The sequence below is a fragment of the Temnothorax longispinosus genome, chromosome 1, assembly GCF_030848805.1.
Source record: "Temnothorax longispinosus isolate EJ_2023e chromosome 1, Tlon_JGU_v1, whole genome shotgun sequence".
Lineage (NCBI taxonomy): Eukaryota > Metazoa > Arthropoda > Insecta > Hymenoptera > Formicidae > Temnothorax > Temnothorax longispinosus.
In genome coordinates this window covers 11,997,041-12,019,850 of record NC_092358.1, presented here as the reverse complement: position 1 = coordinate 12,019,850, position 22,810 = coordinate 11,997,041, and the positions used below count along the sequence as shown (strand labels likewise).

Here is a 22,810-nt window from a genome sequence, read left to right as displayed (position 1 = left end):
TAAGTCGACTTTTAGTCGACTTTCCGCCATTTTTAGAAGTCGACTAGAAGTCGACTTATAAAAGTCGACGGAAAATTGACTTTTATAAGTCGACTATTTAGAAGTCGATTTTTAGTCGACTTTCCGCCATTTTTAGAAGTCGACTAGAAGTCGACTTATAAAAGTCAACTTTCCGTGGACTTTTATAAGTCGACTATTTAGAAGTCGACTTTTAGTCGACTTTCCGCCATTTTTAGAAGTCGACTAGAAGTCGAATTATAAAAGTCAACTTTCCGTTGACTTTTATAAGTCGACTATTTAGAAGTCGACTTTTAGTCGACTTTCCGCTATTTTTAAAAGTCGCCTATTTAGAAGTTGACTTTTAGTCGACTTTCTGCCATTTTTAGAAGCCGACTAGAAGTCGACTTATAAAAGTCGACTTACCGTCGACTTTCCGTCAACTGTGCTCTTAGGGGTCGTAATTGTAAAGAGTTCAAGCTGAATCAACTCATACGATGAGCTTACGATAGTGATTACGACGAGCGTTACGACCGCTTACGGTGAACATTACGATAGATGTAGCCTGATGTAGCCTTATGCTAATAGCGTTTTTCACTGGGAGAACTAGTGCGCACTAAGTGCGCACTCGCCGCAGGCAACGTGTTTCACTGGGCGTTTCGATGCGCGCGAAAATAGTGCGCGCTGTTTCACTGGGAAGTCTAGTGCCGAGTTTTTGCACTATAGTGCGAGAATTCGGCACGAGCTCCGAGAGACGGTGTCAGTTCAGTGCAACATGGCTGCGTGGGATGGTGACAATGTTTCAAATTCACGAGATGCACGATTAGCATTTGGACTATTAAATTTGCTTTCTTCGTCATCATCCAGTAGTGATAAAGATGATTTATTATTAAAAGAAAATCCGCGGAAAATTCCAAAGATCGAAAACTTTGTTCAAATAATGCATAATCTTATGGATAAGTATGTAAGTACGTATATATTTATTGTTTCTGCAGATTAGTGTATTACGTGAAACAATACCCTTATAGAAATTTAATACTGTAAATGATTATTTGGCTAGTAATTAATGACTTATTTTGAGTATTAAAATTATTAAAAACAGTACTTTTAATACTCAAAATAAGTAATCAATCACTAGCCAAATAATCACTTACAGTATATTAAATTTCTGTAAAGGTAATATGTATTGTATAAATATATGTAGTATCAATGCTATATACAAATATTATATTATATTATTTTATATTTATCTATTTCATAGGCTTTTCCGAAATAAAAATCAAATTCTAATATAAAGCATGTAAGCCTGGCTGGACGTTGTCGTTATTATTTGAAGGTTTTCTTTTTTTTATAATTATAAATATTATTTATTATTCGCATATATTCGCATATATCAACAAACGTTTCGACTCTCCGTTTGGGTCTTCTTCAGTATTCTTTCGATTTGTAAACAATAATGTCTTCAATCCTAGTATAAGGACTGATTAAAATAATAGGCAAGCGAGAAGAAAAGCAATAAAAATGTATTCATCTTAAAATATTTATTTATATTGTAAAAATATTAATTAAAATATGTTTACCTTAAAATTATTAATTATATGTATTGCATTAAACATATATAACGGATTGCGGATATTTTTTGTTTACAAAGGAACGTTAAAGAGGACCCGAACGAAAGGTCGAAACGTTTGTTGTAATGTATGCGAATAGTAAATAAATATTTTTAATTTCAAAAAAAGAATATCCTTAAATAATAACGACACCAACTGGCCAGACTTACATGTTTTATATTAATAATTAAATTATATTATTTTAACAGTTCAAAAGTCATTTTTGGATTGCAAGAACAACAGCTTACAAAATAATAGAAATTTATGAATATTCCGGATTCTATCCATTTGATCAGAGTCACGGAGGTAGTAAACCTACCACCGCAGAATTGGATATGTCATCATTTTTGTGATAATAAGTTGATATTTATTTGTATTGAACTACTACTCATAATTTCTGTGTTAATAGTAATTGAACACTCCATAGGTGTGCTGAGAATAAAGTCTGCCTTAGAGATGTGTCGTAAAGATTTGGTGTATGTCATGCAATAACTTTCAGGCAGAACAATCGAGTGCTTGATTTTTTAATTGATATAACGCTAAAGATCATAAAATTTGGAGACAACAAAGTTTCTGCAAAGATTATTAATATTATTATATGTATATATATAATTCTCTCTTCCTCTCCCTCTCCCTCCACCTCCCCTTCTCCCTATAATAGTCGATAATTGGTACTGCAATGTCTATTGCAATAAACTAAAGATTAACTACAGTTTACATTCTTCTAAAGTTAATCACAAATAATAGTTCATCACAGATGTCGATAGAGAAAAAAAACTAGTGTAGAAAAAAACAAAATTATGTAAGAAACAAACAAAATTATTAATAAAAAAAAACATCTTACGATTGACACTTTCAGTATTTATATATAAGCTGCTTTCCTTTTAATATGAACACAGTCGATACGAGCATTTTTTTATCTTTGTTATTCATTGATGACTATCAGAAATTAAAAGGAAAACAGCCATAGTTAACAGTTCTAATATTACACCTATTACTATATTTGGTTTTTCTTTCTTCTTTGGCTACTTTTCATTATTTTATTACTCTGTATTCGGTTTGGCGAACTTACGTATCAAGTTTAACTTTTCCCGATGTCGCTCTTTTGCGGCTTTCCTTTTTTCAAAGTCATCATACAAATCAAATACAGAGGCACAATGCGCCATAAAACCGCACTGAGAATAATGGACGTGTTTAGTTGGGAGTGCAAAAAACTTGCACTTTTGGTGCACTCCGGCAGTGTCGCCTGAACTCGACGAGTTTCCAGTGCGCACTCAGTTCTGCCCAGTGAAAAACGCTATAAGACTCCATAGACGCGGAAACGCCGTGCGGTAGAGTGCGTTGACCAATCAGAAGGCTGCCGCAAGTCGCCTGCGGCAAAATCAAAATTTGTGATTGGTCAACGCACTCTGCCGCATGGCGTTTTCGCGTCTATGGAGTCTTAGCATTATGGCTCCTGCACACAGGACGCGGCAACGCGACAATGCGGCAACGCGGCAACGCGGTGACCAATCACCATCTGCCTTTCCGTACTACTTTCAGAAGTAGAACGGAAAGGCAAGACGGTAATTGGTTACCGCGGTGCCGCGTTGCCGCATTGCCGCGCTGCCGCGTCCTGTGTGCAGGAGCCATTAGGCTGAGTTTCCACTGAGCGCGTCACGCGTCGCGTCATCCAATCAAAACATCCCATTTCGATTCCGTCACAAGAATGTAATGAAATGGGATGTTTGGATTGGTTAACTTGTGACGACGCGACGCGTGACGCGCTCAGTGGAAACTCAGCCTTAGCTTAAAGCCCCTTGCACAATGCCAGGCAACAGGCAATAGGAACAGGGAATAGAAATCAGAAATCATGTATAAATGCAGAATAAACAGTGACACAGGCAATAGACACAGAGTTTCCGTCACGTTGGAAATTCTGTGCCTATTGCCTATTGCCAACCAATCATAGCATTTGAATTTTTTAGGTTGTAATTAACGATTTTTTGGTTATTTCCTGTTCCTATTGCCTGTTGCCTGGCATTGTGCAAGGGGCTTAAAACTTTGTTATGTGCAATGGCCTTATGGCTCCTGCACACAGGACGCGGCAGCGCGGCAATGCGGCAACGCGGCACCGCGGTAACCAATTACCGTCTTGCCTTTCCGTTCTACTTCTGAAAGTAGTACGGAAAGGCAGTGGTGATTGGTCACCGCGTTGCCGCGTTGCCGCGTTGTCGCGCTGCCGCGTCCTGTGTGCAGGAGCCAATTAATTTTCACGTTTCCGCTCTAGGGGAAAAGTTACGCGATCGCTGCCCAGATAATATTCCCTATCGACGTGCGCTTGTGGCAATTGCGTGTCCTGGGGCCCGATTCTGTAACTCGTTATGCTGTCGTTATGTGTTTATAACGACAGTTGCGCAGGTATACTATATAAGAAAAAAGCTGCGCAACTGTCGTTATGAGCACATAACGACGCATAATGCCCGATCTACAATAGCTGTAGTAAGCTGTAGTAAGCCTCAAGCCGTAAGAAATTGACCAATTACAGGCGAATGTGAGGAGAATAATCGACTGTGATTGGTCAGTTTCTTACATCTTGAGGCTTACTACAGCTTACTACAGCTATTGTAGATCGGGCATAACGAGTTACAGAATCGCACTGCTGCGCTCTCGGTGCGACGTCGCGTCGGCTGCTTCGGGAAGTTTCGGCCAATCGGGAAGCTCCGTTTGGCGCACGATCGGTGCAGTTGATAAATGGAGGATTCGTGTTTGTCAAGGTAGTTTTGTTTACGCGAAAATTTTCACTCGGTAACAACTTTCCGCGCGTCTCGTTTGTGCTGAAGGGGTAGATGAAGGTACGTAACGATCGTCGCGCACGCGGGACGCCGTTCTCGGTGGTCGGCGCTGCGTCCCGTACGTGGAAATCAGACGAACGCGTCAGCCCGTCTCCGCGAGCGTATGGGCCTTCTCGGGCAGGACCAGTGGTTGACGCTGAAAAAACTCGCCACCACCTGGTGAAATTCATGTTCACGCGCGGCCCGACCACTTTTGAGCGATCCGGCGTTGTGTTTCGCGTCGAGATTGGCGAGCTTCTCTCGTATTCCGCCCGCATAGCCTGCAAAAACCTCATTTCGCTGTCATAGGTTATGGACTTTTACCTGGTGTGTCTCTAGTATGAAATCAGATGAAATCCGTCGTCTCGCGATTAACATTGTTCGTCTGCGTTAACTTTGCAAGTTTAAGAGACTTCTTCGTGCTCAACACTTGGTAGAGTCACAAGCATCTGCATTTTCTGTTTTCTTTCCTGTAGACTGGGATGTAAAATTGTTCTACCTACTTGACTGACTGACTTATCACCAGTATTAATCTCATGTCAATTCTGTTGTGTGTGTCTCTCAAATACATCTTTTCCTTTCCAATTTCTCAAAAGAAATATAGTCTACATGTACCTGATAAATAGTATCAAGTAATATAAGAATCATTGTCTGTGTTAACTATTCAAATTTTAATAGTTAATAAGCTGATTCTTATAACTATATAAAATGATTTCCTTTATCTTTTTACTGTGTAAGGAATTGTATCTGAGAGATATATGCTATAATGTTATTTAAACTACAAAAGATCACAAATACATGATGTTCTTATTTTAAAAAGAATCTTTTATTTTCTTTTGTAGAATATTATAACATGTCCCGCAATCACAAGGACAAATATGAAAACTCCAACCCGCGTCGTATGTATACACTCATGTGTCCTGAGGACTATCAATCGGGGAAGAAATCTCATTGGTCGGAGTTGGAGATAACAGGCAGTATAAGGAACTTGAGCCCCAACTTGTGGCAGATGACTCATCTAACAGCTTTGTATCTGAACGATAATAGCCTGCAGAGAGTGCCGTCTGAGATTGGCCGTCTTGTCAACCTGCGTATTCTGGATCTCAGTAGCAACAAGCTGCGCAGTCTGCCTGCTGAACTGGGGGAGCTCATCTACCTCAGGTATGCCAGAACAGACACAAGGAAACAAAGAAACGTTCACTTTTATAACAAACTCAGTAGTTCTTTTTTTTTAATGTGAAATCTGTTATTGTATTGTTCCAGGGAGTTGTTATTGAACCAAAACTACCTTCGTGTGTTACCGTACGAACTAGGAAAGTTGTTCCAGTTACAAGTGCTCGGACTTCAAGGAAATCCGCTCAGCAAGGATGTGATGACGTTGTACGGGAATGGAGAGCCTGCGGGGACAAACAAGCTGCTGACGTATATGTTGGACAACTTACAAGGTAAGTGGAGAGATTTTATTTGTTGAGCGAGTTATCGAAAACATTAAGGTTTCTTTTCTCAAAATTTATTTGCATATTTTCTGTCATTTTGTTAAAGGGTATGCGATATGCATCTGCTTGGCAATAATGATTATAAATATTAATATTAAATATTAACTGAGAAAGCAAAGTGTCCAAATAATTAGAGATTAAGAATTTCGAAGAAAAATTTCTTTATGAACAGAATTGAACCTATTTTGTTTATCGTTCATAAGTTCGGATAAGACGACTAAATAATTTTTTAGACCAGCGTAAGTTGGTGCATGTATAATGACAGTGTTCCAAGAAATCAATATCGAATGGTCTTTTCTATTTATATTTGCAATGTTTTTTTTTCTATTTGCGCTGAAATCGCGTATAGTCGTCGGTATAAAGAGCGACTGTTTTATCTACGTGACATTCGTTATATTCTGTCACAGTTTGACGTCGTTTGTGATAGATGACGCCACCCATCTCGTTTAGATGCTCAAGAGAAACTAAAGGCCGTTGCACACAAAAAATCTTAAGCAATAAGTCTTGGGCCCAGTTTCACAAATGTTGGTTAAGGGGATCCTGCAGCCGTATGATTTACCGACATTATCGTTAATCGATGGATCTTTTAATTGGCTTTACAGAATTGCAAGTTTTTGGTCTAGAATTAAAGTCCGCACAAAAATCTAGGGTGGAAAACGCGATTTTATATCAAAAGCACCAAAAAATTAAAAATATTACTTATTGGGGCACATACACAGCTGTCACCTGACGACAATATTTGCTTAAAACAAAAATTCTACAGTTTATACGTACATAATGTTTATCATCCACTCTTGGGAAAACATGTAGGAATAATATCGTGTAAGTAGAAGTAAGATTCAATGCATACAAAAAAAGATCCATCTAATAATTATTTTAGTAATGCAAATACGGATGCAGGATGACAAGAAGAGCAGCAACAGTAGTTGCCGGATCTTGCGTAAGATGGCGAGCAATCGAAAAAAGGACAGATGTCATTTCGTTAGACAAAGACAGATATAGGGAAAACAAAATTAGAAAGGTTGACATTATCGACATCGAGGAAGTTCGCCAGTCACTGCAGGATCCCCTTAACTTTTAACCTTAGATTAACTCACTCTTCGTCTCCTTTTAACGTCCCCCTTAGTTAATTTAAGGTTAAAAGTTAACCGACACTTGTGAAACTGGGGCATAAGCAGTAAGCAAATCAGCCAATCACAATCAAGAACTTAAGACATAACGTAGGCGGTAGCGAGTCTAAACTGTTGATTTCCTTACTGCTTATGTCTTACTGTTTAAGTTTTTTGTGTGCCATGGCCTTAACAGCGTTTTCTACTGGGAAAACTAGTGCAACACTGGTGTACATTGAGTACAATTTTATTGTTCTAATGCGAAAATCAGTTCACTTATTTTCAGTGTTTAATGTTCTACTGACAACAATTTGTCAAATTATACTCACAATCAGTAGAATAACACTGAAAATATGTAAACTGATTTTCACATATGAATAATAAAATTACACTCAGTGTGCACCAATATTGCACTAGTTTTCCCAGTAGAAAACGAGTATTCGTAGTCAGATCTTATATATATAAGATCGTCTTAAAGGGATCCTAAATCCGTCTGTAATATCGACATTTTTATTAAACGCATCTCTTTTTATTTGCTTTATGGATTTAAAAAAATTCTCCAAAGTTAAAGTATATGCGCTAATGCTTTCCAAGATGGTCGATTTTATACCGAGAACGAAAATAATTTCAGAAATGCAGACAATGCTGCGTTCCTTTTGAACGCTTTCGTGATGAAAGCGTATTCTATCTAATATTCTATCTTTCTTTAATATATAATTTGCAATAAAGATAGAATACGCTTTCAGCACGAAAGCGTCCAAAGGGAATGCAACCAATAAGACGTCTACTCGTGACATTTGTTTTGTATAAAAATTCTATAATTTATTGTTACAAAATGAGACCGTCGTGGAAGGTGGATTACATTAAGAAATACAGTTCTCAGAATTAGGATTAGATTTCTAAAAAAGTTATGCGTGATCTATTATCGTGCAATAGGTACTATAATCTTGTCTATCCTTGTCTATACAAGGACTGATATAGGCCGGTAACATAGAAAACGATCGAAATTATCGACATTTTCGGAATTCGGCCTTTGGTTTAGAATCCCCTTAAGGGGATTGGTTTAGGATCCCCTTAAGGGGATCCTAAAGCGAAGGCCGAACTTCCTCGATGTCGGTAATGTCAACATTTCTAATCCTGTTTTCTATGTCATATATCTATGTATATCTGTCTTTGTCTAACGAGAGGCATCTGTCCTTGTTTCGATTGCTGTGCCATCTCTCGCTACACGCAATACTGCTTATCCTATCAACCTGAATGTGCTTTTGCACATATAAAAGTTTATTTAAACTAATCTTTTTTTCTAGGCGTTGAATCTTAGTTCTATTTACACAATATTGTTCCTACATGTTGTCCCTAGGTCATGCCGGTCTAATTTTGTGGATATTTATTGTGGAATTTTTGTACAAAGCAAATATTGTCGTCACGTTTACCAAAAATTAACAAAAATATTAATTTTTTTTTGTTTTTGATATAAATTCGACCACCATGACCTAGATTTTGATGCGTACTTTAATTCTAGACAAGAATTTTGCATTTCTATAAAGCCAATTAAGGGGATCCTATAGTGGCAGTCGTTAGTTAAATGCATTCAACTTTTAGTTGGCTTTACGGAATTGCAAAATTCTTTTACAGAATTGAAGTACGTACAAAAATGTAGGTCTGTCTGGTCGACTTTACATCAAAAACAAAAAAAAATAAAAATTTGAGCACGTACAGCTGTCACTGACGACAATATTTGCTTATACAAAAATACTACAGGTTACGTATACAAAATGAGATACGGTCAGACCTAGGGAAAACATTTCAGAACAATATCGTGCAATTAGAACTAAGATTGAAAGCCTAGAAAAAAAGATTACTTTTTTTAACTTTTTATATGTGCAAATACCCATGCGGAATGACAAGAAAAGCAGTATGGCGTGTAGCGAGAGATGGCGCAGCAATCGAACAAGGACAGATGCCTCTCGTTAGACAAGGGCAGATATAGGCCGGTAATATAGAAAATGATAGAAAACGAATTAGAACGGAATTAAAAATGATCGACATTATCGACATCGAGGAAGTTCGGCCTTCACTATAGGATCCCCTTAAAAGATTAGTGCTAAGAAAAAAAGCCGGTATTACAGACGGCTTTAGGATCCCCTTAAGTTCATCTTTAGTGCTGGTCTACAACCTTGCTTTAAAGAATATTTAAGCTCTAAGCCGTAAAAAATTGACCAATCACAATCGAGTATTCTTCTCACATTTCATTGTGATTGGTCAATTTCTTACGGCTTAAAGCTTAAATATCCTTTAAAGCAAGGTTGTAGACTAGCACGAAACGAGTCGTACAGCATCTAAAGATAAACTTTTGACAATCTTAAATATAAGGTCTAACTATGAATACTGGCCTAAGTTTAGGCTTAGGTTTAAGTGCGAAATTTTAGTCTATTTTTTTAGTCTTATTGGTATACAGTTTGTATGTATTTTGCGTGCAGAAATTTCCCTATACATTGTCAAAATAAATTCTCTTAGGTTAAGATGCGTCATCCAAGTAATCACCAGAACAGCTAATTTACAAGTGCTCGGAGTATTCGTATAATTTGTGTATCTGTGTGTTACTTTCCTACAACTAATTGTATATCCTTAGCTCAATAAGTCTGTTCGTACGGGTTGGTTTTTTTTTTTCAATAAAAAAAACAGTTTAAGAGGAACTTAAAAAAAAATTAATGCTAAATCTGACTTTCATAATCTATGAATTTTATGTATAATTTAGCACTTGCATGTTAATATTATTCTTGTGATATTTCCATTAAAGATTCAAAGTAGCTCAATAAAATTTTATTTCGGGGAAAAAAAACCCCAGTGATACTTAAAAAAATTATAAACGTCTTTGTTATAGTGTAATTAGTCTAGAAGATCTTTAAAAACAAAAAAGCAAAATAAACAATAGTGATATTTTAATAAGATCAATTTTTCCAAGAAAGTCGGCTTTTTATCGACGCGGAATCCAACTTCTGCCTGGCAGAAAGTAATATAGAAAGGTGGCAGAAGGTAATAGATTCAAACGGCAATTAGTTATAACAAAAAGAAATTTGTAACGATTTTTTTTTAACAGATATTTTTTTACGAAAAAATCCGGATTGCTTTCTCTCCAGTCTAATAATATTCCATGTAAATGTTTAGGGCCCTTTGCATTTTTTCGAGCTTCCAAATCTTATAAACATTTCTTTGATAATCAAGTCAGTTTTTTTTCTAAAAGAAATCTAATTATCGCCAGATAACGTTAATCTCTTTCGACTCTTTCTCTTTCACGGTCGGATGGGTGGGTGGACGATGATCGGGCTTGGGTTTACGCTCCGTGGAAAACGAATGCATGCACATCGCGGTTAGAAAGAGAGAGAAAGAGGGCGTGATCCTATCCATTGTGTTGCGCGCATTTTTGCCGGTTACCCGATCGCCTGAAAGGTCTCGGCAGTACCATTCCGTTTATCCATTGTTCTCCGGGACTTTTACTGTCCGATACCGCAACACCACCGTGCGTCGTTGCCAGTCATTTCCCCTTCGCGGCTCCTCCGCCGTTTCTTCTCCGCGGTATCGAGATGTTCCCGCTCGTCATCCTCTTCGTCCCCACCCTCTCCTCAGGGTTTTCTTGGCTCCATCTATCCTCTTCCTATTTTTTCTCTTGTTTCACAGGGTGTCACCGAGGGTGTCCTCTTATCTGAAAATCACGCAGAGAGCATTTCTGTATTTCACCGTCGTCAAACGCATCTTGTACATGCACTTGTCTCCGTCGGGATATTTTTCGTTTTTACGCGATGATGAAACGTAGTTCATGTTTGAGAAGCGGAAATTAGGGATTTTTGCGAAAATTCGGCATCGCTGATGCACATCGAGATCATGAGATTAATTAAATAATCGAGTTTATCGATTTTAGTCAAAAATTGAAATACATATTAAATGGGTTATATAATATTTAATATATTAATATTTTTCGGATGCATAATTCTCATCTTAAACCTGTGAAACTCGCTTTCCCGACTACGGGATAAATAATATTAAAATTGATATATTTTGGACGTAAATTGATATACATACATATATATATCGCAGATAGAGAGATATGGTAGCTCTGAAGAGGCAGCACACACACGACTATAAGAACGATGAACGTTTGAGACAATATTTTAATTTATCATTCATAAAATTTAATATAAAGTTATAGGTTTTGTATGAACGAACTTATGCGCACGTTAAAATGTCCTATAAATTTTTATAGCACACGAGTATAGCCCATGATTCGCGGCGGCTTAAGAACGAACTTGAGCTAAGAACGTTTAATATTAATGGTCTGGCATTTAGTGGCCAGGTCGAAGGGGTTAAAGCTTGCTCATAAAAATGGCGGTTCTTCCCCTAACGGGGTATCTTTCGTATAAGGTTACATGCAAATTTGTTTGCCTTTGAACACGGCGTGGTTCGCGCATTGTTGCGCGCAGCTTTCCGCGAGATCGGCTAAGTCGGTTGAACACGGTGTGCGAAAGTGCACACACGATGATTTATATAGACATATTTGGCAAAGCCCTCTACAGTGTGGGAGCCCGAAGTCTTGGAAACAAATTTATGCACATTGTATCAGTGGGGATCTCTCGGCGGCATCGTTGTCACGACTTCCCAGAAGTAACGTGACTACGATTGCGCCATAATTGGCCTAAGTGTGCCCATTGTGCTCGTGTCACTTGCGTGTCGCCTACAGGTGTCTCCTCCACTTTGTTGTGTCTCGCGATTTACGTCGGATTGCGAAACATTGGAGACCAGTTGCTTGCATCGAGTCCCCCGTACCTTCGTGCACTGTCTCCGTCCCAACGGTTTTCTACTTATATTTCGCAATGCTTTATTGCCAACTAAGTCTTCAGCATCGTATCAGTTAATTTGATGACAGAAATTATACATATAAATAACAGATTTAAAATAAGAGGCAATTTTTTAATTTATCATTTATAAAGTAATCGTAAACCACATACATAAAAAAAACTTATTAGAAAATTTTATATATTATCGACTTATTTCAATTGAACTTTCTATTAAGTTTCAATTGAATTTCAACATTTATTATTAGTGTGAGAGTTACTTTTATATAAAAGATTAAAAATTTTTTATTTAATCTTTTTTTTTTTATTTTTTTATGCGATACATTTGATTACGTGTAGTTTGTTATATATATATATATATATATATATATATATATATATATATATTATATATATGTATATTCAGGGTCATATTTAGTTGTTTGACAACATAGGTATAACGAAAATAATGCTGCCTTCTTGAAAGGAAACCGGGTCTCGCGCCAGTGAGCCGAGTGAAAGGGGTCCCAGGGCCCCCGAAAAAGAAAATTGTTACCCGCGATTCACTTGGCCGCCCGCGGCCCACCGAGCCATCTCACGCGTGTAATTACATGTGAGGGCCCGCTCCGTGATAATTGAGGACGAAACCGAAGGGAGAAAGTGAACTGCCGCCGCTTCGCGTACGCGGTATGATTCATTCGTTATTCGGCGCGCACAGTGTATACACACGCGAGGAGACGGGCCCAAACAGGTCCCCGTAACTAGGGCATGACGAAGATGGTACCTGCTGCGATTGCACAAATCGGCCGGAGCGCTAGTCTTGTCAGTACAATGATCTTAATATAATGAAATTTTATGAGAATAACAGATTATTATTAGAAATGGCACGAACACGATAACTGGTGCCCCTTGATTTGACTGTGGTTTCTGGTAGTATTTTTTACGCTGAACAAAAAATTACATAGGTCTTATAGGGCTAACTGCTTTAGTTTTCGAGATATGCAGTATTAAAGCTTAAAATAAATATAATATAAATTTAAATAATACTTCAATTGTGTGTGTATAAACAGTACACACGTAAGCGGGGGAGGGGCTACCGCACGTCCCCCGAAAGCAGGGGGGAGGTGGGGTGAACCTCGGTTCGCGTGAAAAGTGTATGCCTGAAGGCTTTAATAATTTAACCCTCCGTAGTCACACCGGGTTAATTTGATCCGAGCCTCAACTTTGCTCGTAAATATCTTGCGCGTAACTTGAAAATTGGCGGACATGACGCCCTCTAGCTGTAGTTAAAAAAAAATTTTTTTTTTAAACAAATTTTTTGCGAATTTTTTTTATATGTTAAAAATTCCTGAGGCCCTTCTTTTTTTATAGCAATCAATTTAGCAATATCGCAAGTGCATTCGAGAATTTTTTCAACACGATCGGTGGATAAATGGTCAAATGGCGAATGGTCAAAGTTCGTCTCGGGTCAAAATGACCCAGAGTGACTTTGTTGTTTGAAAAAATAGGTGTGTCCCTTTTATGCGTAATTACCAATTTAATAAAGTAAAGATTTATATTATATTTATTTTGAGCTTTAATACTGCATATCTCGAAAACTAAAGCAGTTAGCCTATAGTTAGCCTATAAGACTTATATAATTTTTTATTCAGCGTAAAAAATACTACTAGAAACCACAGGTGAAAGGGAGGGGGAGGGGGAGGGGGAAGGGTAGGGGAGGGAAAGGAAGAGGGAGAGGGAAAGGGAGAGGGAGAGAGAGGGGAAGGGAAGGGAGAGGGAGAGGGAGAGCTATTCTTTAATTAACTTTTGAAAAGAGTTAATTAAGGTTTGATTGCAATATTATTTGTATGTTGTAATTGATTTTATTTTTAAATATATTGCGCTTTTGAAAGCTCGGTTTTATTTTTGTCATAGAGAGAGAGAGAGAGAGAGAGAGACAGAGAAGGAGAGGGAGAGGAAGAGGGAGAGGGAGATGGAGGGGGAGGGGAGGGGAGAGGGAGATGGAGAGGGAGAGAGAGGGGCCGAAACGATATTGATCTCGACTTTGAAAGCAAATACGAGTCATGAATTGCATGCTCTATCAATTCGTGTCACTTGGATGTTCTCATTAACGCGTATTCGTCCGCACTTTCCCCCCATGCGCGGAGATATCGTTCAAATTAGTATCCTATTTCTTTAAAAAGATGAGTTTTCTTCAGAAAAAAAAGAACTCGATTTCGACGTCACAGAATAATAAATAAAGGCGAAATCACCATATCGTAATGTTGATAAACGAGAGCTTTTATAAAATTAATTAAACATTGAGGACCTCAGAACTTTTAAAAGAGGTTTATACTATCGCTTGACACAACTGACAATGAGTTTATTAAGAATTGTCGCTATGCCTGCAGGTGGTGCACCTGCAGGTGGTGCACTTCTATACTATAACTAATTCCATATTTTCATGTAAAGCTGGAAACATATTCGTTTCCCTACTTTATTTTTGTGTAATTTTTAACTTAATATGAAAAATTGTGAAAAGAGACGAGGCACCTCGCGAATCAACTTTTCTTTAAAGAAAAGTTAATTGAATAAGAGACCGTGATATTTTTAAATATTTTTATTTGTCGAAGTGAACTTTATGGACTTTCGGGACGTTCTACTCTGTCATCGTTATTTCGATACAAGAGACAGTGAGTATAATGGCACGTCTATAAAACAAGTTTGTCATTGTTTCCGTTATGAAAAGGAAAGCGCTTGACGTGAAAGTAATTGAAAGTACCGTTACTAGTACGTATTGTTTTAGGTCATCGATTAATATTTCAAAGTCACGCGTACTCCTCCGGATATGAGTCACGTGTAAACCCGAGGAAGTTTCGAATTATTTTCACATTGCAAAAGTTAACTATCTTCTTTGAATACCTAATAAGTAACAAAGTTATCTTGTCATTGAGTATTACAGATATTTCAACGATCTGAAGACTTTATTGTTTTCTAATATAACTGTAGTCATTTATTGTATTGCGCGCCTCTTCCTTGAGATCATATGGTAGTAGCCCCTACTATGTACCGATGTACCACAGTTTTAAAGTTCTAAAATTTTCCGCTAGGGTTAGCTTCCCGTTCCGTTGGTCATTCTTTTACTTTGTGCCGATTAAGCCACACGCGTGTTTACGAGATTTCGAAGAAAATAGAAGTAAGGGAAGTTAGAGACGGTTCCTCGAGTTCGGAAGACGGCGAGGAGGTACAGAAAGGAAACGATAGCGACGGTGAGGTAGCGTTCGTCGTTGTCATATGTGTACGGTGTCACTTACATATGTCACATATGTGTACGGTGCGAGGTTATGTGCCGAGTGATGAACGAACGACGGCTACGCGAAGCCGGAGACCGTCGTCGTCGTGACAATGGTTGACGCTGCACTTCCACGGCGTTTCCGCACGGTTTGTGGGAAACAGGTGAAGTGAAGGGAAGCGCGTCGTTGTTGCGAGTAATCGCGAGCACCGCGCGCGAGGCATTCTCTCGTCGTCGCCGTCGCCGCTGTGTCGTGATCATCACGGTCGTGCTCGTGGCTCACCGTCCTCATCCTCGGTGCCAAGGAGGCACCTGACGGTTAGACGAAAGTAACCGAGCGAGACGCAGCAGCAAGATATAAAGGTATCGTCTATATTGACTATATGTCAATGCAGTAATGCGTAAAGAAAGGTTTCAGGTGTTTTGGTCCAACCAACTCACCTTGAGAATGCAAATTGAAAAATTTTAATTGTGCACATAACCTCGCCGCGTAACGTCCTCCCAGCTAGCAATTTGGGTCGGGGCGGTAGTGACCTTAAAAGAGGTAAGATGCATAGGCGAGATTCAGGCATCTTGGTCCAACCAATTTGACTTGAAAATGCAAATTAAATTTCAATTGTGCACAAAACCTCGCCGCGTAACGTTCTTCCAGCTATCAAGCCTGTTCGGGACTGTACTGACTGTAGCGACTTTAAAAAAGGGATTTAGTCTTGGTCTAACCAATTCGACTTGAGAAGGCAAATTGAGAAACTTCAATTGTACACATATAATACGCATATGCAAAGCCAGGTGTTTTGGTCCAATCAGTTCACTTTGGAAATGTGTGATTGATAAATTTCAATTGCATACATAACCTTTACTCATAACATCTTGTTTCAGAATATCATCAGAAAGGTAAATGATTTCGACCAGACTGGCAATCGACAACTATTGACTGAGGATGGTATCTAAATTTTTTTAGAAATTATTGCGGAAAATATTATCCGTAAATATACTGGTTCAACCAATATATTAAAAAACAATCCGAGTATAACTCGCCTTGAAACTATTAGAAAGACTATTTTTCCTCGAATACGAATATCCTTACAGGCGATATGATGCCAATAGGAAAAGCTGTAGTCGTGGTTATTATTTGGAAGGTCTTTCTTACGACAAGGATTTCTTACGAACTAGTGCGTATCTGTTCCTTAGTACGTTTAGCAGCGATCCTTAAGATGAGGTTTAAAAGACGCTTGTAAATCTGCTTAGCATCGAGACGATAAGAGTCGTGATACGAGGAGTCGCTCTCCTGTTTGATCGTAGATATGTTCAGAGATTGCATTTTGCCTAATAGAATCCTAAAACCAGCGGGTTACAAGGATCTTGTAGTCAGGCGGGAAGACATCCTTGTAAAAGATCTTCCCTTGGAAGAGCGAAAGGTCCTGCTGAAAAAGTTATTCAGGTGTCTTGGTCTAACTAATTCGTCTTGAGAATGCAAATTGAAAAATTCCTCTGGAAAACTTATACGGTAATAAATCCACTAAATATGAATTTGGAGGTTAAGACTGTTCTAGACAGCACTATTGTAAGAGGACGAGCGTATGGTTGAGAAACCAAAATTGTGCGGCAATCAATGAAGCACAGAATGACTGCTGCCATTGCTGGAATTGCAAGGGCCTCGAGTTCTAGAAACTCGCGAGGCCGTCTCGCCGAAATCGACAGAGGCCATACGGTCAATCAAAGGCGAGCGAGCAGAGGCAGATGTACAGTCAATAACAGAACTTGTCCTCTCAAAATTACATTACCGGTACGTTACCGGTTGGAAGCCGGAACAAGCGCCTACGAAAAGAAATTAGTTGTAAGTAAGGTTGCCAATAGACTGGCACAGTCTAAATGTCAATGAGACAACTCATATATCCGAAAGAACCGCAATAGCCGAGCAGGTAAAGATACAGATTCGTAACAAATAGTGCAACTATCGAGGAAGCAGGCCATTCCGAAGTATCAGCCAGTTCAAATTAATTATTTCGAGAATTATCTTGTTCCCAAACCTAATAAATTTTTTACAGGTTAATCTTTAATCTGAAAAACCTTTATAAGTTATAGCTTAATAAATAAGTTACCAATATGTTGAGCATAAAATAATAATAATAATAATAATAAAAAAAAGGTCAAAAATTCTGGCTAAAGGATAATTCCTGGCGTCGATTGATTTGAAGGACGCATATTAATTAATTCACATTGCTGATTCAGACAATATAAGCACTTGAGAATAAGCACTTATTGAAGGTGCTCTTTATGAGCTAAAGTACCCGCCTTTGTGCAAAACACGGCTTCGTACACTTTTATATAAAACTATGAAGCAAAGCTCTTACCTAAGAGAATTAGGCTACTTTTCCGTTAATTAAATAATTGGATGGTTTTCTTTTTCTAGATGAGACATATACGGTATGTTTGAGAAACATACAAGAAACATGCAGCTTCTGGAATCACTATGATTCATAATGAGTGAGAAAAGGAGAAAAATTAAGCTGGCGACCAGAGATATGGTTCTTGGTTTGATTAGGATACGAGTACCTAAAATTAGTGAACAGCTTATAAATCCGAGGCAATTACACGATATTCCATTCGAGATTTTTGCCAGGCTTATAGGAACCTTAGATTTATGTTGTGTATCCTTAAAATTTGGGTGGATACACATGAAGTATTCTGAACAAGAAAAATTGATTGTGTTGCAGAGAAACACGAATTAAAAGAGGTTTTTTGACTGGTGTTTCATTAAAAGTTTTTTCTTTTTAAATTTGCTTTAGAAATACATTTGGATGCGTTACCCTCAGGCTGAGGTGTTTCTTATCAAGCGCAGCGGATTCACGGATATCGGAATGCCATATCAACTATCTTGAGTGCTTATCAGTGTTTTTGGTCTTAACTAACTCGCAAAAATTCAGAGGACTGAGGGGGATGCAAAGAGAAGGATCTTTGGATCTTTACATTGTATTGCGATCCAAGAAGAGCGTCGAGACATCTTAAACCGGAAACGAAGTTTGTGTTATCAAATACGGTTTCTTTTCAACGATAGTACAGAGGTTTTGTAAACCGAACATCAATTTATTTGCATCTCGAACCAATTCCAAATGTTTGCGTCATATCTCGTGGATAAGCGATTGAGAAGCGTTAGTTATTAACGCGTTTACTTATTGCTGGAAACAATTTTAATTTTTACGCAACTTCTCCGTTTGCGACTATACTTCGAGTAAAAAAAAAGTGAGATTGGAAGGTTCGAGAGATATTGAAGTGGCCCCTAAGTGGCCAGTTCGGGCATGAGGCCTAGTGTACTTAATAATCTTGGATTCTGATTCGTTTTATTTGGAACCGAGTAAATATTTTCTGTAGTTTCTTGACCAGAAGTCATATCCTCTCTGGAAGAGGATTATCCTGATTGTCGGGACGCTGCCAGAGAAGCGTTCGAGCTAAGAGACGTAGAAGCGACAGACATTATGTTTTCTTCGCGGATGGAGCCCTCGATTAAAAGGTTTCAAGGAAGTAAAGCTTCTTATGGGCATGTCTGATAGTTGTACATAATAATCTTGGATAAGTCTTATTGTTATAAAATTCAGAGGTGGTGATGATCATAGCACAGAAAGATGTGCGCTGCTCTAATTAGCTAAAGATCTGAGTTCAAGTTTGACCAGAAATCATCGACCTTTATTCGCCACCTCTCAGAAGAACTTATTTAGTGAACAGGTTGCATATATATATATATATATATATATATATATATATATATAGGTACACCAACAAACGCCTTGGAGGTTAATCTCAAGTTCTGGTCTAAGGTTTATTGCACACAAGATGCGAGAATGAAGATAAGTTAGAAAGCTGCATCCTAGCATGCCACTGGCCAAAATATGATTCTGAGGATCCCAGGATTGTATTGTATTGGATTATGGCGCTGGGGTGATATGAAGTCATAACGGTTGAAAAACTATCTTAATAGTAGTAAAGCTGTTTGACAACGTAAGTAGAATATTGACACGGATGTGACCAGTGCATATAGCACCCGCCATGCCTCAACTTCGGCCGATAAGCGAAGTGGCGTCATCATAGACGTTGTTAGAAAGGCGGCAGAGTGGTCAACAACGTTTTGCGAAGCTAAAAAAAAAAATTAGAGCCGGGCGCAGTAAATGGTGCGCAAGATATTAATAATAATTGAAATGTATATTATATATAATTAAAATATATAAATATATCGCTAAATCTATCCTTAGCTATACAAATTAAGGATTTAATTGTCTTTTTGTTTAAATCCTTTGGTTAAGTGGATATACGCTAAATGCGGTTAAAAATTGTAAATTATAAATTTTTGTTGTCCCTTTCACGGAATCTCAGGCATAATCTATCTGCCGTAATAACTTTAAACAGCTACCATATGATCTCGAGGAAGAGGCGCGCAATACAATTATATGATTAAACGAACTTACCTGTAAGTGAAGTTCTATCATAATTGTATGAAGCGCCTCTTCCGAAGAGATTGGTCCCACCCAGTATATACCCAATTCTAATATTATTAGAACCCTAGATATTACGGCAGCACTTTAAATAAATGACCAACGGAACGGGAAGCTAACCCTAACGGAAAGTTTTAGAACTTTAAAACTGTGGTACATCGGTACATAGTAGGGGCTACTACCATATGATCTCTTCGGAAGAGGCGCTTCATACAATTATGATAGAACTTCACTTACAGGTAAGTTCGTTTAATCATATAATTATTTCCTATAACGTAGGAGCATTTCAACTTCTGTTAAGGACGTTCTCTCGTCCTTATACTAGAGAAAATCGATTTTCTTAGGATTTTCTTGAAACTGTGAATATACGTTAATTTAGGTGTGCTTTATGCGTGGTATAAATTTCAGTACCTCTTCCGGTATAAAAAATAAAGATACTGAGCCTCAAAGTTTCAAAAAAAATTTTTTAAATTTAATTTTTTTTAGTTTTGGCATTTTTTCCTTATAAACTCGACGAGAGGAGCAACTTTGGTCCTCTTGACCAACCTCGTATCTCTTACCGTTTGGCCTGGAAAACCTTTTCATTAGTAAAAGTTGAAACTTTGAGGCTCAGTATCTTGATTTTTTATACCGGAAGAGGTACTGAAATTTATACCACGCATAAAACACACCTAAATTAACGTATATTCACAGTTTTAAGAAAATCCTAAGAAAATCGATTTTCTCTAGTATAAGGACGAGAAAACGTCCTTAAGGGGATCTTGGAGTCATGACAATTACCGACATTTCAGCTGGACCAATTTTCTTCGAATTGGCTTTACAGAATGGAAAGCCAATTTACACGTTTAAAGTACGTACAGAAATCATGTGCGGGATAGTAAATTTAAGACTAAAAACTTAAAAATATATTTAATACTACTTGGTGTTGCACCTTTTGTACTTAGAGCTGTCACTTCAAGGAAACGTTTGCTTATATATACAAATTATATAGCTTACGTGTACAAATTGAAAATGTCCCGCATCTCGGACTAGATCAAAGAACAGCGTGACATCATTGAAACTAAGGTTAAAAGCCTAATAAGAAAGAATTTTCATCCAACTTTTTATGCATGTACACACACGCAGTGTACATGGCGTTGCAATCTGACAAGGACAGATATCTCGTAAGATCTCGTTGGATAAGGACAGAATGATCAAAATAATCGATATTTTTAATTCCGCTTAGATGAGGGCGCTTTCGGAGTTCGGCCGTCACTCCAGGATTCTCTTAACGCGGCGTCTATAATTTTACTTGGCACGAGACACTACCGTGTCTCTTGATTACATTTAATATTCGATTTTAATTTTAAGATAATTTGATATTCACTGTATTTTGAATATATAAATCATTCTTTTCTGATTTGTTGGTTCTCAGGTATTCGCAAATCAATGATTAATGTATTCCAACCTTGTTTGTCCGTTATATTCGTCCTCCGATTATATACCTACTACCCTTCGTTAAGTAACACGGGCTATTTCAGTCTCAGTTTAGTTATATATTGGCACATTGCAATAATTGACGACGGTCATTTCTTACAGAATCACGTAACTCGTAATTCTGCATAGAGACATTGCGACGCGCATCGATTACGTTTCATTTTTATGGACAGCATGGTTTCTGTTACCGCGCGATGCTATATTTTCGGATCGGTCGGTACTTACAGCCGGCGGTTCTTCGTCGTACTCGTACGATTCGGACGTGGGAAAGCATGGAGTGTTTCCGACGAGGAAACTCGTTTTTCCCTTTGGTATACTCCCCCGCTAAAGTTCCGCTCTTTTTATCGCGGCTCTGCGCCCGAGACCTGGAACGAAAATTACTTCGTTCGTTAAGTTGAAAGGTTTGCTTCCAGTAAAAATTGTATCTGCTGCTTTCTACACTCTGCGACATACTAATTATGTAGGAGGCTGGATTACACTTCTAGATACTCGATCCGTTATCGAAGACAGGTAATGAAAATTTGATAGCGTCGCGAAGAAATTTATTTATCACACGTATTGATTTAATGTCAATAAGCTCTCTTACTGAGAGAGACCTTGTCATTAATTTGTTTTTTTTTTTTTATAAGTTTGGGTAGTCTTTTTAAAGTTAAACACATTACTGTACTTTGATTTTTATTTTGAAGAAATTTTATTTGTATATAAATTACAGGTTTTATGCATTTTGTCTATTTTATTAGTTCATAAATTCACATTTTTTCGTGACTTTTACTATGCTAAAAATGGTTTCTGTTACATTTATCAGGCAAAATATGTCACAATAAATAGGTCATGGTTGTTAAAATGATTCAAATCTAATGTATTATACTTTGTATCAGGAAAGAGATCCACTTTTCCAATTTAACAACCTAGTTTAGAGTTTCTAGAGTTATCTAGAAACCGTTCCCATCATCAATAACTCGATTAGGTTGAGATTTATAATCTCGTAGTTGTCAGCCGAGTTAGGTGTTTCGAAGTTATCTTTGCAAGATGAAAGCTGTTTATGCTAACGTATTATCTTAATTAAAAAGTAAATTTTTAAACGGAGATTATATTTTGCACATGATATAAACTTTTTATTTTTGAAATTTAATGACTGAAATAGCCTCACTCAATAAAAAAAAAAACTAATTAATGACATTTTTTTTTGAAACATATTAACTTCTTTGTAAAGCTGTTGCTATTTTTAACATCGGGAAATTTATGAAGAGGACTATTAATAATTTGTTAATTATTTTTTTGTGTTATGTTAATTATTTTTTTTAGATATTAAAAGATATTCTCTAGCTTAATTTATTGGCTGATTTTATTATTAGTTTTTTTTATATTAACTGAGTATCTACGTACGATGGTGGAGAATTTAATTAACTAAAATTAACTAATTTTATTGTTAATGAATACTTAATAATAGGGTAGATTTTAATTATTCGATCGAATACTGCGAATAAAAGGGAATCAATGTTATCTAAAGAATTATTTAGTACCAATTTCCATTTATCGGCACGCTTCGTATTTCCGAAATAGTTTCGTCAGCGGCTCTCCATAAACGGTAATCCGAACGAGAGGGAATCGCATCGACCCGTCTTCCCGCGGGCTGAATAACCCGAATTCACGTTCGCGGCTGTCGGCGGCTTGCGAGAAAGATTCCTCTTTTATTTTTTAATTCGCCGACGAACGAGCGAA

At 37.6% G+C, this 22,810-nt stretch overlaps 1 protein-coding gene across 4 annotated transcripts in view; it reads left to right on the top strand.

Annotated features, from left to right (window-relative positions):
* The first annotated feature begins 4,283 nt into the window (after positions 1 to 4,283).
* LOC139808926 (CCR4-NOT transcription complex subunit 6-like) overlaps positions 4,284 to 22,810 on the top strand; it is a 386,829-nt gene continuing 368,302 nt past the window's right edge. For all 4 annotated transcript variants that reach the window (XR_011730978.1, XM_071771477.1, XM_071771469.1 and 1 more), the window contains exons 1-3: positions 4,284 to 4,441; positions 5,263 to 5,581; positions 5,684 to 5,865. Coding sequence is in view for 3 of the 4 variants with exons in the window: in XM_071771477.1 (XP_071627578.1) it covers positions 5,274 to 5,581; positions 5,684 to 5,865 (490 nt within the window). In the remaining variant the exon portion in view is untranslated. The remainder of the gene's footprint in view (positions 4,442 to 5,262; positions 5,582 to 5,683; positions 5,866 to 22,810) is intronic.